The sequence below is a fragment of the Pseudoliparis swirei genome, chromosome 2 (assembly GCF_029220125.1).
Source record: "Pseudoliparis swirei isolate HS2019 ecotype Mariana Trench chromosome 2, NWPU_hadal_v1, whole genome shotgun sequence".
Taxonomy (NCBI): Eukaryota; Metazoa; Chordata; class Actinopteri; order Perciformes; family Liparidae; genus Pseudoliparis; species Pseudoliparis swirei.
Window position 1 is genome coordinate 23,508,645 of NC_079389.1, and position 14,584 is coordinate 23,523,228.

General features: G+C 43.3%; 3 protein-coding genes across 4 annotated transcripts in view; 2 read left to right on the forward strand and 1 right to left on the reverse strand.

Annotated features, from left to right (window-relative positions):
- The window catches only part of LOC130201118 (uncharacterized), a 9,164-nt gene extending 3,674 nt beyond the window's left edge, over positions 1–5,490 (reverse strand). Inside the window, exons 1-2 of the mRNA XM_056425841.1 lie at positions 5,195–5,490; positions 2,681–2,884 (exon numbers count right to left, since the gene is read on the reverse strand). Coding sequence (XP_056281816.1) covers positions 2,681–2,884; positions 5,195–5,437 — 447 coding nt within the window. The 5' untranslated portion in view covers positions 5,438–5,490. The remainder of the gene's footprint in view (positions 1–2,680; positions 2,885–5,194) is intronic.
- The window catches only part of hcn5 (hyperpolarization activated cyclic nucleotide-gated potassium channel 5), a 41,857-nt gene extending 29,406 nt beyond the window's left edge, over positions 1–12,451 (forward strand). The window contains exons 10-20 of one of the 2 annotated variants that reach the window (XM_056425817.1): positions 7,060–7,176; positions 7,291–7,352; positions 7,700–7,871; positions 7,947–8,331; positions 8,403–8,452; positions 9,011–9,210; positions 9,299–9,478; positions 9,579–9,722; positions 11,505–11,605; positions 11,703–11,830; positions 11,940–12,451. In XM_056425817.1, coding sequence (XP_056281792.1) covers positions 7,060–7,176; positions 7,291–7,352; positions 7,700–7,871; positions 7,947–8,331; positions 8,403–8,452; positions 9,011–9,210; positions 9,299–9,478; positions 9,579–9,722; positions 11,505–11,605; positions 11,703–11,830; positions 11,940–12,100 — 1,700 coding nt within the window. In that variant the 3' untranslated portion in view covers positions 12,101–12,451. The remainder of the gene's footprint in view (positions 1–7,059; positions 7,177–7,290; positions 7,353–7,699; positions 7,872–7,946; positions 8,332–8,402; positions 8,453–9,010; positions 9,211–9,298; positions 9,479–9,578; positions 9,723–11,504; positions 11,606–11,702; positions 11,831–11,939) is intronic. The other variant, XM_056425827.1, reaches the window with a different exon arrangement.
- A 787-nt stretch (positions 12,452–13,238) lies between these two features.
- xpo4 (exportin 4) overlaps positions 13,239–14,584 on the forward strand; it is a 41,038-nt gene continuing 39,692 nt past the window's right edge. Inside the window, exon 1 of the mRNA XM_056428857.1 lies at positions 13,239–13,322. Coding sequence (XP_056284832.1) covers positions 13,260–13,322 — 63 coding nt within the window. The 5' untranslated portion in view covers positions 13,239–13,259. The remainder of the gene's footprint in view (positions 13,323–14,584) is intronic.

Consider the following 14,584-nt stretch of genomic DNA (forward strand, 5'->3'; position numbering starts at 1 on the left):
GTGTGTCTTTCTGGTTGTGTGTCTTTGTAGTTGTGTTTCTCTGTAGTTGTGTGTCTTTGTAGTTGTGTGTCTTTGTAGTTGTGTGTCTCTGTAGTTGTGTGTCTCTGTAGGTGTGTCTTTGCAGTTGTGTGTCTTTGTAGTTGTGTGTCTTTGTAGGTGTGTGTCTCTGTAGTTGTGTGTCTTTGTAGTTGTGTGTCTCTGTAGCTGTGTGTCTTTGTAGTTGTGTGTCTTTGTAGCTGTGTGTCTTTGTAGTTGTGTGTCTTTGTAGTTGTGTGTCTCTGTAGTTGTGTGTCTCTGTATGTGTGTCTTTGTAGTTGTGTGTCTTTGTAGTTGTGTGTCTCTGTAGTTGTGTGTCTTTGTAGTTGTGTGTCTTTGTAGCTGTGTGTCTTTGTAGTTGTGTGTCTCTGTAGTTGTGTGTCTTTGTAGTTGTGTGTCTCTGTAGTTGTGTGTCTTTGTAGTTGTGCTTCTCTCAGCAGTTGTGTGTGTCTCTGGTTGTAGATGTCGTTGACATAGAGTTTAATAAACGTTGGTTAAACCCTTAAATCCTTTGATGTCATGAGCCATTTCCTGACCTCTGCAGCATCTATTACGGTCCACTCATTCACATGTGTGTCTTGCTCAAGGGCACTCGGGCAGGTGGAGTAATGAAAGTTGACCATGGAGTCACATGGGGTGATCTTGGTCAAGTCAACACTAAATAAATCACAGAGAAAGCTCCAAAAGGGAAATAAGTCCTGAAAGCTGAACTCTCTTTGGTGGGTGATAAACGTATGAAGGTGCGTTCAGGGAACGAACCGACGCCGCAACCAGGAAGACGACAGGTCAGCGCAGCGTGTTCACTCCATCAGGATGCATCTCCATCAGGATGCATCTCCATCAGGATGCAGCTCCATCAGGATGCATCTCCATCAGGATGCATCTCCATCAGGATGCAGCTCCATCAGGATGCATCTCCATCAGGATGCAGCTCCATCAGGATGCAGCTCCATCAGGATGCAGCTCCATCAGGATGCAGCTCCATCAGGATGCAGCTCCATCAGGATGCAGCTCCATCAGGATGCATCTCCATCAGGATGCATCTCCATCAGGATGCAGCTCCATCAGGATGCATCTCCATCAGGATGCAGCTCCATCAGGATGCAGCTCCATCAGGATGCAGCTCCATCAGGATGCAGCTCCATCAGGATGCATCTCCATCAGGATGCATCTCCATCAGGATGCAGCTCCATCAGGATGCATCTCCATCAGGATGCATCTCCATCAGGATGCAGCTCCATCAGGATGCATCTCCATCAGGATGCATCTCCATCAGGATGCATCTCCATCAGGATGCAGCTCCATCAGGATGCATCTCCATCAGGATGCATCTCCATCAGGATGCAGCTCCATCAGGATGCATCTCCATCAGGATGCATCTCCATCAGGATGCATCTCCATCAGGATGCAGCTCCATCAGGATGCATCTCCATCAGGATGCAGCTCCATCAGGATGCAGCTCCATCAGGATGCATCTCCATCAGGATGCATCTCCATCAGGATGCAGCTCCATCAGGATGCATCTCCATCAGGATGCATCTCCATCAGGATGCAGCTCCATCAGGATGCATCTCCTCCATGTCGCTTCTGTCAAAGCCGTCTCAATATATTTCATCCTGCACAGCGTCGCATCAACTTATCATAAACTTATCATCTCATAAACTTATCATCTCATAGACTTATCATCTCATAAACTTAATATCTCATAAACTTAATATCTCATAAACTTATCATCTCATAGACTTATCATCTCATAAACTTATCATCTCATAAACTTAATATCTCATAAATGTATCCTCAGATTCAGTTTCTTTGCTTCACATTTGATGAACTTATGTCTGACGGATAGCGTCTTAATACTTGTGTGTATTTCATTATAATCAACAGCATACATCATACAGCATGTAGCATACATTATGTAGCATACAGCATGTAGCATACATTATGTAGAATGTAGCATACATCCTGTAGCATACATTATGTAGCATGTAGCATACATCATGTAGCATGTCGCATACATTATGTAGCATATATAATACATTATGTAGCATATAGCATACAGCATGTAGCATACATTATGTAGCATATATAATACATTATGTAGCATATAGCATACAGCATGTAGCATACATTATGTAGCATGTAGAATACATCATGTAGCATGTATAATACATTATGTAGCATGTAGCATACATTATGCAGCATATAGCATACATCATGTAGCATACATTATGCAGCATATAGCATACATCATGTAGCATGTAGCATACATTATGTAGCATACAGCATGTAGGATGTAGCATGTAGCATACATCATACAGTATGTAGCATGTAGTCATCAGTTAGGCCGAATTTAACTTTTTGTCATTTGTCCTCCCCGTGCGTGTGCGTGTGTGTGTGTGTGTGTGTGTGTGTGTGTGTGTGTGTGCGTGTGTGTGCGTGTGTGTGTGTGTGTGTGTGTGCGTGTGTGTGCATGTGTGTGTGCGTGTGTGTGCGTGTGCGTGTGCGTGTGTGTGTGTGTGTGTGTGTGTGCGTGTGTGTGTCATATTGCTGTGTCATCTCAGGTGTCCTGCAGGGCTGCTTGCCCTTGTATAATGAGTTGTGAAATAAAACTTTAATGACCCCCCCCCCCCCCCCCGCCCACCTTGACGCAGAACTCCCTCATCTCCCAGCGCTTGGGCTTGCGGCTCAGGATGAGCTCCTCCAGCAGCGCGGGCTGGTCGGTGAGCGCCGACACGCCCATCAGGCGGCCGTAGAGCGCCGTGAGCTGGCGCTCCAGACGGTGGTCCTGGAAGTACTGCAGGAACACCTCCGTCTCCCTCTGGGTGAACGCTGGCTGCGCCCGCACCTGGGGGGAGGGGGGGGGGGGGGGAGAGACATTACATTATTTATACAACAGCATCATATGTCTTGTGTCGTGGGCAATTTGATGAGAATATTCGTGTTTTTTCCTGTCTCTTTGTAGTTGTGTTGTGTCTCTTTGTAGTTGTTTTGTGTCTCTGTAGTTTGTTTGTGTCTCATTGTAGTTGTGTTGTGTCTCTCTTTGTAGTTGTGTTGTGTCTCTTTGTAGTTGTGTGTCTCTTTGTAGTTGTGTTGTGTCTCTTTGTAGTTGTGTGTCTCTTTGTAGCTGTGTTGTTTCTCTTTGTAGTTGTTGTGTGTCTCTTTGTAGTTATTGTGTGTCTCTTTGTAGTTATTGTGTGTCTCTTTGTAGTTGTGTCTCTTTGTAGTTAGTGTTTGTCTCTGTCGTTTGTGTAGTTCTTGTGTGTCTCTTTGTAGTTGTCTTGTTTCTCTTTGTAGTTTTGTGTCTCTTTGTAGTTGTGTTGTGTCTCTTTGTAGTTGTGTCTCTCTTTGTAGTTGTGTTGTGTCTCTTTGTAGTTGTGTGTCTCTTTGTAGTTGTGTTGTGTCTCTTTGTAGTTGTGTGTCTCTTTGTAGCTGTGTTGTTTCTCTTTGTAGTTGTTGTGTGTCTCTTTGTAGTTATTGTGTGTCTCTTTGTAGTTATTGTGTGTCTCTTTGTAGTTGTGTCTCTTTGTAGTTAGTGTTTGTCTCTGTCATTTGTGTAGTTCTTGTGTGTCTCTTTGTAGTTGTCTTGTTTCTCTTTGTAGTTTTGTGTCTCTTTGTAGTTGTGTTGTGTCTCTTTGTTGTTAGTGTTTGTCTCTTTGTAGCTGTGTTGTGTCTCTTTGTAGTTATTGTGTGTCTCTTTGTAGTTGTGTCTCTTTGTAGTTAGTGTTTGTCTCTTTGTAGTTGTATCTCTTTGTAGTTATTGTGTGTCTCTTTGTAGTTGTGTGTCTCTTTGTATTTGTTGTATGTCTCTTTGTAGTTCTTGTGTGTCTCTTTGTAGTTAGTGTTTGTCTCTTTGTAGTTGTCTTGTTTCTCTTTGTAGTTGTTTTGTGTCTCTGTAGTTTGTTTGTGTCTCTTTGTAGCTGTGTTGTGAGTCTCTTGTGTATTTACTGAGGAAGACTTGTCTTTCTTCACTCCAACACCCAGACACTGAACAGCTGTGAGTTCAGATCACTTGGAACAAATGGAAGGTTTTTATTTTCTCCATTTGAAAAGAGGAGACTCTCTGAGCCCATTGAAGATAATTCTCCTCATTTAAATAATGAAACAGGAACTAAAACACATGAGCCAGTCAACAGGGACAGATGCTCCGTCACACGTTTACGTAACGCTCTGAGCCCGACGCTACATGGGAGAGCTCTCCTCTCCTCAACGTCGCTCCACAGCTGGTCGTTCTCTTCCCTCGGGTTAGTTTTATTCTGCCACATCCTTTGTAGTTCATCGAAGACACAGAGAAGTCAAACTAGCAACCGGAAATGAGATCCATGCTTCTTTGAAACTAAGTTAAAGTCCTTTAGACGTGGTGACCTTGAGCAGCACGTGTCTCACAAGAAGGACTGAAGGTCGTGTTGTGACTCTTTGAAGTCGTGTTGTGACTCTTTGAAGTCGTGTTGTGACTCTTTGTTTATTTGAAGTTGTGTTGTGACTCTTTGAAGTCGTGTTGTGACTCTTTGTTTATTTGAAGTCGTGTTGTGACTCTTTGAAGTCGTGTTGTGACTCTTTGTTTATTTGAAGTCGTGTTGTGACTTTGAAGTCGTGTTGTAACTCTTTGAAGTCGTGGTGTGACTCTTTGAAGTCGTGTTGTGACTCTTTGAAGTTGTGTTGTGTTTCTTTGAAGTCGTGCTGTGTTTATTTGTAGTTGTGTTGTGACTGTTTGAAGTCGTGTTGTGACTCTTTGAAGTTGTGTTGTGTTTATTTGAAGTTGTGTTGTGACTTTTTGAAGTCGTGTTGTGACTCTTTGAAGTTGTGTTTCTTTGTAGTCGTGTTGTTTCTTTGAAGTCGTTTTGTGTTTCTTTGAAGTCGTGTTGCGACTCTTTGTGTTTCTTTGAAGTTGTGTTGCGACTCTTTGAAGTCGTGTTGTGACTGTTTGTGGTTCTGTTGTTCTTTGAAGTCGTACTTTGCATCTTTGAATCTTCCCCAGTTCATTATTTAAAATAAGACAATTATCTTTCTTGCATTACAAGTGTTCTGAAATATGCAACGAGGCATTATCTTGTATAAAATATGCACGCCAGGCTATCGTGAACTTCACAATAAAACACTCCCTCACTAAGCCTGATATTAGACTGTCCCCTCCAGAATAAAAGCCCGTGTTCCTCACCGCCGCGCCCAGCTGGTAGTACACCACGGCCAGGTCGTCCTCCAGCCGGTGGACCTCCTGGTCGTCCAGCAGGCCGTGGCTCGAGGCCCCCAGCTCCTGGTCGATGTGGTCCAGGTCCTTCTGGGCCGCCGCGCTCTCCTCCGCCGTGGCGCTGCCGCCCAGATAGGAGCAGATGCTCTGGACCAGGACCCTCACGGTCTGCATGTAGCCCACCGGCTCCAACACCTTTCCAAACATCGCCATGGCTGACGAGAAGAAAGGAGCGGGTGTGAATTCACGAGAACGCCGCGCTGGGTTCTGGAGCTGTGGTCAGACTCACCTCTCTGGGTCCGGCTGCAGGTTTTGCTCTGACCTTCACGGCGTGTCCCGTATTTATACAGGACCGGGAGTCTGATAGCGGTTCTGGTGTGGACTCAGTGGTGATGTCATCACACAGGGTTAACCTCGTGTTGAAGGAGCTGCCTTCATGTTTGGGATTCAAGTCGTTCATGACAATGACATTATTTGTCATTTTTATTTTTAACATTTAATTAACCTCAAATGCACTATTTAAAAAGATGTTTATGGAAGTGAATGAAGAAAGATTTATGCCTTTTTTTTTTTTGCTCCAAAATTCTTCTTTTTTTTGCATCTCTGTCGTCAAATGTTTGTCTCTTTGCAGTTGTAAAATTATTATTATTGCTATTATTATTATTACTAGTATTACTATTATTACTATTATTATTAATATGACTATTACTATTATAGTTATTATTATTTCTATTATCGTTATTATTACTATTATTACTATTATTGTCTGGATTCTCATGTAGATTAATTCTAGATTAAAAAAGTATTTTTTCATAATTGTGTAATCTGTTTTTGACTCTGAGGCTGTGGTATATTTATATTAATATATATTATTGGGAGGTCCAAGTACATTTAGACCTGAACGAAGGTCACATGTCCTGACTCTGTTGTGTGATGGGAAACAGCGCCACCTTCTGGCTGCATGGACTCATTACAGGATAACATGTATTCCAGCTTTACCAGCAGCAACATTAATGCATCAATAATGATAAAGCAGAGGATGGCTCAGGACAGACGAGGGTGGAAACAATTCATCAATGGCCCATGTTCCGAGAGGAATACAAAGGCCTAACTAACTAACTAATGATAAAGCAGGATATAAGAGACATTATTATGAAATCACCCATTCTGCATGAAGTTCACTTCTATTGGGTAGCTTTTGTATTTTGATTGTTATATTTATTTGTTTGTACATGTTTTGTATTCATAGGTCGAACTGCATGTTTTTGTTTTATTTCTTATTTGTATACAGTACTTGCTTTGTGTGTGTGTGTGTGTGTGTGTGTGTGCGTCAAACACACTTGACAGACTTTGTAAATGTAAGCACCTATAACCCATGAAGAGACGATGCGCTTTTTAAAAATAGTGTAGTTTGTTTTGTGTTTGTTAATATGAATATATATACACATATATATATATAGTATAATACATTATTTTGTTGTTTAATGTATATATATATATATATATATTTATATATATATATGATAGACCGTTTTTTCCCTTTTGTTCAGGTTTCTTCCCTTTTTTCCCCGTGAAGGGTTGTTTGTTCTGCGATTGGAACAGTATATATATATATATATAAATAATAATTATTATATATATATCAGGTGGCGGCGGTATTGGCTACCGCCAATAAAACCTAAAAAAAGAAGAAGAAAAACGATGACGACACTTCCGGTTGAAACCGGATATAACAAAGGCGGCAAAATCGAAACGGAGAGAAAGTAAACAAACGGTCTGCTCGGTGGAGTAACCGGTTAATATTATTATTTTACATCATTACACACGTGAAACAGCCATGGAGCCGACGGCCCGGTTCTTCACCGCGCTGAGGAAGATGGCGCTGACGCTCGAGTCCGAAACGGCGAAGCTCCAGAGCCGGTTCGAGAACCGCGACGACGACGGGGATGGCGGTGAGTGACCACCGGGGGCCTGTCGGTTAACCCCCGGGGTCCTGTCGGTATACACCGGGGGCCTGTCGGTATACCCGGGACTAACTGGTTATAACTCGTTGTGTCGCGTTTCAGACGCCACAGCGAAAGCCTCGCGAGCGTATCACGACGTGATGTGTGACGTCGGCGGCCTCAAGGTACGGTTGTTGTTGTTGTTGTTGTGTAGGCCTAACTCCTTTTGAACATGATGTCATTAATTATTCAATAATTAATTTAAAAGGGCTAAAAACTGTCAGTTTATTCCTCACCTAATTAATACAGCAGGTAACTTTATTGTGAAACTTTATTGTACACCTTTTTTGTGAAACTTTATTTTAAAACGTTAATTTATTGTACATCTTTATTTTAAAACTTTACTTTATTGTAAAACTTAAATTTATTGTAAAACTTTATTGTGAAACTTTATTCGACACCTTTTAAGTTTTTACTTTATTGTGAAACTTGACTTTAGTGTGATGGGCTCTTGTTTCCTCCCGCCACACAGACGCAGATCCAGGGTCAGTTGTCTGAGCTGACGGGTCAGGAGAGCGAGGTGGCCGGCTTCATCGCGGCCTGTCGGGTCATGGCGCAACGGGTCGCCACGGACAAGCAGACGCTGAGGGGCCACTGGGAGAAGTACGGCTACCAGCCCCCCCGAGACCCCCGGGGGCCCGCCGGTAAGGCACGCCGGGGGGAGGAGCTACTGAAGACAGTCACGGCAACACGTCATGTGACCGTTTGTCCCGACGCAGAGGCCGAAGAGGAAGCGGCGGATGATGGAGAGACCCGGGAGGACGGCGCGGGTCGTGGCTCCTCCCCCCCGCTGCCGGGAACGCCGCCCTTCGCCGACGCGCTGCGAACGCCGCAGCTCTACGATTTCGGCCTCTCCAAGGTGGCCATGAGGGCGTTGGCCGGGGCGGGCTGCGGCCCCGAGGTGTCCCCGATGCCCCGGCTGCGCCTGCCCCGCCCCTTCCCCGCCACGCCCACGCTGCTGACGCCCAAGTGCGCCCTGCGGATGGACGATGACGAGCCGCGGCCGGCGTCCGGCGGCTTCGACCTCCCGGAGCGCGGCGCCGCGTTCCCGAACAACGACTTCACGATGGATCTGCTCCGGAAGAACGTCGACAAGCCCCAAAGGTGGAGCGTGACCTCTGACCTCTGACCTCTATCTGTACGAGCGCTTTACGAGTGTCCCGTGTCTTTGCCAGGCCTCTCGTCCCGCCGGGGAACGCTCTGGGAGGGACTTCACACACCAAGGGTACGGAAATCCTGATTTTCTGCTGAAGCGTTCCCATTGGTCGAACCTCCTTCACTCTTATGACGCGTCCACAACTCCTTATCATTTATATTCTTAATACTAGTGCAGATAGAATATCTTTCAATATTATAATTCTTTCAATGAATTGCATTTTCATATTTTTATTTATATAATATCTATTTCAATATATTTATTTATTTTTATAAATCTATTTATTTATATACATTTAGATTTATATATTTTGAAAAATATTCACATTTTATAGATATATATTTGTTTATATTTATTTGTATATATTTCTACATTTATCTATATACATATTTAGTTTTATATATATATATATGTGAAAAATATTCTCGGAACATTTATTTATTTATACATATACACATTTTTATATATATTTTTTTAAGCTTGCACATTTTAAAAGCACAAGAACTTTGCCTAAACAAAATCTACGGTCTTTATTTTTAAAGAGGAACTTCTTCTTGTTGAACGAAGCCAGACATCCGATGTTTATCTCTTGAACTTATTTAAAAGTTTCCTCTCGTCTTCCTTCAGCTCCGATCCTGGAGTCTCCGGAGCCGCCCGTGTTCTGCATCCCGGGGTTAAAGATCACCAAGCCCGCCGCTCGCCGCTCCCCGCCGGCACAGAGCGCCGCCGACCCACAATCCCCGGCTCGGCCTGCACACCTGCCGACCACGCCCGAGCCCCCGGTGCTGCAGACCCCGCACCTGAGCCGCCTGGGCCCCTCCAGGAAGGTGTGTGTGTGGGGGGGGGGAGGGAGGGAGGGAATTTTAGTCATTTATTTCCTCCGAGCTTAGAGTTTTTGCACCTGTGCGTTCCCAGAATGCACTGCAGCCCGAGCCGACCGACACGGAGGCCGACCAGCCGTCTCCTCGAGACGCGGCGGCGTCCGTCTCCGCGCGGGGACGCGGCGAGCCGGACGTGTGCGTCACGGCCCCGGAGGACGGCCCGATGCCGGAGATGCCCGTCCTGGAGTCCGTTCTGGGGATTTCTTTACAAACCGTAAGACTCTCCCCCCTCCTCGGATGAATGGGGCTCAACCTGCGGCCCGCGGGCCCGATGGGTGACGCTCAACGTCTTTTGATTTGCCCAAAACCTCCAGAGGAGCGCTGGACTGCAGCGGAGGACCGAGGAGGCCGGCGACCTGGACGGGCCCACGCAGGAGTTCCGCCTCGGGACCCCCCACCTGCCCATGGACTACCAGGAGGTCGGCGACCTCGGCTCCGTGACGCAGGACATCTGTAAAGTGAGAACTTTACACGGCAGCTCTTTGATTTATACGTCAACTGTCATGTTTTCGTGGTGATTTTGCTCTTTTTAATTTAAAGCTATGAAACTCCTCTTCTTCTTCTTCCGGCAGTTTAAGTTCCATCTTTAATTTATTTTTTTCCCGAGTGTTTCTGATGAAGCGTTCCCGTTTGTTTAAATCCTCCTTCTCTCTTCTGACTTCTGTGAACACATCCACGGCTCCTCGTCGTTAGTATTGTTCACACGAGAGCAGAAATAACAGAGCTTCAGTGCTCCTGCTTTTATACATTAGAACGCTTTCCTCATTATTTTTCACGTGTGTGTTTGTGTGTCTATATATATATATGCATTATTTTTGTATATATCTAATATACATATATTTTTATTTTTTATTATATATTTTTTTTAACATATATATATTAGGGCTGTGAAACGATTACAATTTTTAATCAGGTTAATCACAGGTTTCTGTGGATTAATCACATATATACACTACCGTTCAAAAGTTTGGGATCACTTAGAAATGACTTTATTTTTCAAAGAAAAGCACTGTTTTTTCAATAAAGATAACATTAAATTAATCAGAAATATACTCTCTACATTGTTAATGTGGTAAATGACTACTCTAGGTGGAAGTGTCTGATTTTTAATGAAATATCTCCAGGTGTATAGAGGCCCATTTCCATCAACTATCACTCCAGTGTTCTAATGATACATTGTGTTTGCTAATCGCCTTAGAAGACTAATGTCTGATTAGAAAACACGTGCAATTATGTTAGCACAGCTGAAAACAGTTATGCTGGTGATATAAGCTTTACAACTGGCCTTCCTTTGAGCTTGAAGTTTGTAGAACAAAATTAATATTTCAAATATTAATCATTATTTCTAACCTTGTCAATGTCTTGACTATATTTTATATTCATTTGATAAATAAAAGTGTGATTTTTCATGGAAGACACGAAATTGTCTGGGTGATCCCAAACTTTTGAACGGTAGTGTATATATACAGGGCTCTCAAGACAGGCAAGAGCTCCGAGAAGAGTTGTTGACGGGGGGGTGGGGTGGGGGGGGGGGCTGCTAGTGACTTTCCATGCGCGCAGACCGGCATCGGATCTCTGCGGCGACCGCGATCGACATCATGAAAATGTGTATTAGATATATATACAAAAATAATGCATACATATTATATACAGGACTGTCTCAGAAAATTAGAATATTGTAATTAAGTTCTTTATTTTCTGTAATGCAATTAAAAAAACAAAAATGTCATGCATTCTGGATTCATTACAAATCAACTGAAATATTGCAAGCCTTTTATTCTTTTAATATTGCTGATTATGGCTTACAGCTTAAGAAAAGTCAAATATCCTATCTCTAAATATTAGAATATCATGAAAAAGTATACTAGTAGGGTATTAAACAAATCACTTGAATTGTCTAATTAACTCGAAACACCTGCAAGGGTTTCCTGAGCCTTGACAAACACTCAGCTGTTATAAATCTTTTTTTTTTACTTGGTCTGAGGAAATATTAAAATTTTATGAGATAGGATTTTAGAGTTTTCTTAAGCTGTAAGCCATAATCAGCAATATTAAAAGAATAAAAGGCTTGCAATATTTCAGTTGATTTGTAATGAATCCAGAATGCATGACATTTGTGTTTTTTTAATTGCATTACAGAAAATAAAGAACTTTATCACAATATTCTAATTTTCTGAGACAGTCCTGTATATATATATAATGTGTATGCATACATTTTAATATAAAAAATAATAATGTAGCTACATAATTTTGTTCTGAAGCTCCTGACCAAGGACCCGATGAAGAGGACGGTCACGGCCGTGGTGCAGCCCAGCGTCCGGCCGAAGATTCATCCAGTCAGGTGACGTTCTGGTCCTCGTGTCTTATAAGATTTATTTCCTCTATTGTTGTCACCCTCGTGTTGTTGTTGACATCCAGATGTACACCCCCACCCCCAGTTCTGTGAGGGTGTCCGAGGTGTCGCACAGGGAGTACCAGAACTTACCGAAGTACATGAAGCAGATGACTCTGGTGCAGCTGAACCTGGCCGTGTTCAACATCAACAAGTTCACCAGGGACGGGCGCGGTGGGTCATCCTTCAAGTTCCTCTCGCCCCTGATCCTCTCCTCGCCCCCTGATCCTGACCTGGCCCCCTGATCCTGACCTGATCCTGACCTGACCCCCTGACTGTGCAGGTCATCAGACGGAGTTCAGCATGAAGGACCTGAGCCGGGTCTGCGCCACAGGGACCAAGACGCCGCTGTACGTCCTGTGTCTGGTGGAGCTGAAGAGGCTGGAGCCCACGGGGGGGGCCCGGAGCAGCGGCTCGGTGTACAAGCTGTGCACGGACCTCTAGAGGAGGGTCACCAGAGGTCACGCACACACACACAACTAGATCCAGAGCACACGTCGCGGGGTCTTTCGTGTCTTTTGAGAGCCGCGGTGAGACCCGTGAAGTATTCATGGCATTCAAACCCTGAAGAAGACAAAAGAGCATCAGAGTATATTTAAAGGGGAAGTACTCTATTTGGACCGAGTGGCCCGTTTTTAAGAATTAATGAGCAAGGTTTATGCATTTGTGTTTATATACTTTATATATGGTTTGCTTGTGATCGATAAAGTATTCTAAATGTGTAATACACCTTTGTTGTAGAACGTTGTCTTGTATGTTTAATGTGATTTAAATAAATTTGTAAAGAGTACAAGACTTCCCTCTGATTTGTTTTTCTCAAAATATAAAATGTAATGCATTTATTTGTTTACTCAATACCAAAAAAAGTATTAAAAAATATTGCAATTTCTTTTATTTCACAACAACAAGCTGCAGGTGAACAAAGCCGGTGTTACCCGTGAGAGCAGCATCCATCATGGTGCAGTGCCTTGCTCAAGGGCCCCAGAGCTCCGCCACCCCCTTATCGTGTGAACATATCTCTTCTTTTCTACATTCATGTATGAACTGAGAATTTGTAAAAATGCGTACAAAATTATAAATTAAATTAACTAACTTGGGCTCGTTGGTTTTCTGATTAATACAAGTTTAAATTTAGATATTTTCCAAGTAAAATTGAACTCACGAGAAAGAAAAAACTGTTTCCATCGTATATCATTTTAATCAAATGTATCAATTATAAAATATATAAATAAGTACAATTTATAGATGTAAATATACATAATTAAAAACAATAATCAAATATATATGTAAACGTTAAAAGATCAATTATAATATATAAAATATAGATAAACTAATCAATTATATAGATCATTACAAAAAACGAATCTAGTTTAAAGTATTATAAAGATATTTCATATATCAATATAAATAAACAATGATATATATATTTATTAACTAATCTGTAATAAGTAATATTGCACAAAAAAATCTGGATTAAACTAAACTTAAAGTACCCACAACATCGTATGTAAGTACAATATTACCCCCCCCCCCCTGCCGGGTACCAGCTGAGCTCCCACAATGCAGAGCGCGCACAGCGCGTCATCGGAAAGGGACGACGACGATGGCGGCGCTCGGTGCACCAGAAGTGATCACACAGCTGGAAAGCGCTGCCAAAGTTTTAATGGTGAGCTGTTGACCGGGTTTCGTTCGGCCGCCATGACGGAGGCGCGCGGGACGTTCGCGCCCACTTCGCCTCGCGAGGAGTTTAGCGGACGGGGGGGGCGCGCGCGACGACTCTACCAAGTTTCTTCTTTTCTGTTGTCATATGTGTTCAGGTGTGTCCCGTTGAAGCGGAGCGTGAGCGGCATCAGTCTCCCCGCCCCGCACAGAACCCCACTATCCCCCCTCGGTTCTCTTCTTTCTTACTCTCTCTCTCTCCGTCTTTAAAGCATCGACCAGCCGCCATCACGTCCGTTTAAACGCGACCAACCGTCCCCTCGCGCGCGGACGTTCTGAACTTCGGCGGCTCGCGCTCAGCCGTTAAGTTTGCTTCTTTACGGCCAAGGGCTGCTGCCCCCTCACCCGCACGAGCCCCCTCAGCCTCCATTAACCTCCACGTGCATGTCATGACTGTGTGTGTGTGTGATGGGTACTTGAGCTACAGCCTCGTCCCTTTCTGCCATGTTGCTTCTTTTCCCGTGTTATAATTACTAAACTGCCTGCGTCATTTAAATGTAAAAACAACAACTGTTTTTTAAGTGGAATAGGAGCTCCACGTGACTCGTTTTACCGTCACGTGGTCGCCCAGCAGCTGGACGGTGGGCTTCGCTGTAGGTGTTGTGGGTCACGATGTATACCGTGTGTTTTGGTGCCCGGAAAAACACCACGACACCTTCGGCTGCTTTACGTGAGCTCACAACAGGGGTTAGGAGTGTCTAAAGCTGTAACCAAGGTGAGCTGAGCAGAGATGCGTCACATTGAACTATTACGTTCCACTAAGCAGCTGAAACACAGGTCCTTATGTTGTTGGTTATTGATCCTTTTTATATATATGTATATACACACATATATATACACATATATATGTGTTATATATATGTGTGTGTGTGTATATATTTCTATATATATTAGGGCTGTGAAACGATTACAAATTGTAATCAAATTAATCACAGGTTTCTGTGGATTAATCATGATTAATCACATATTACCGATATTCTCGGTATATTTTTGTGAGAACATAAAGATTTATGACAAAAGACGGATATATGCATTTATACACAGGGATGCACATAACTTGCTCACCAGTGTGCGCGCATCGCACACTGGTGAGCAAGGGGGGGGGGGGCGAGACGGAGATCGGAGTCGTGTTAACGTGTTATTTTTCACTAATATATATATATATGTGTGTATATATATGTATGTGTGTATATATATATATTAGGGCTG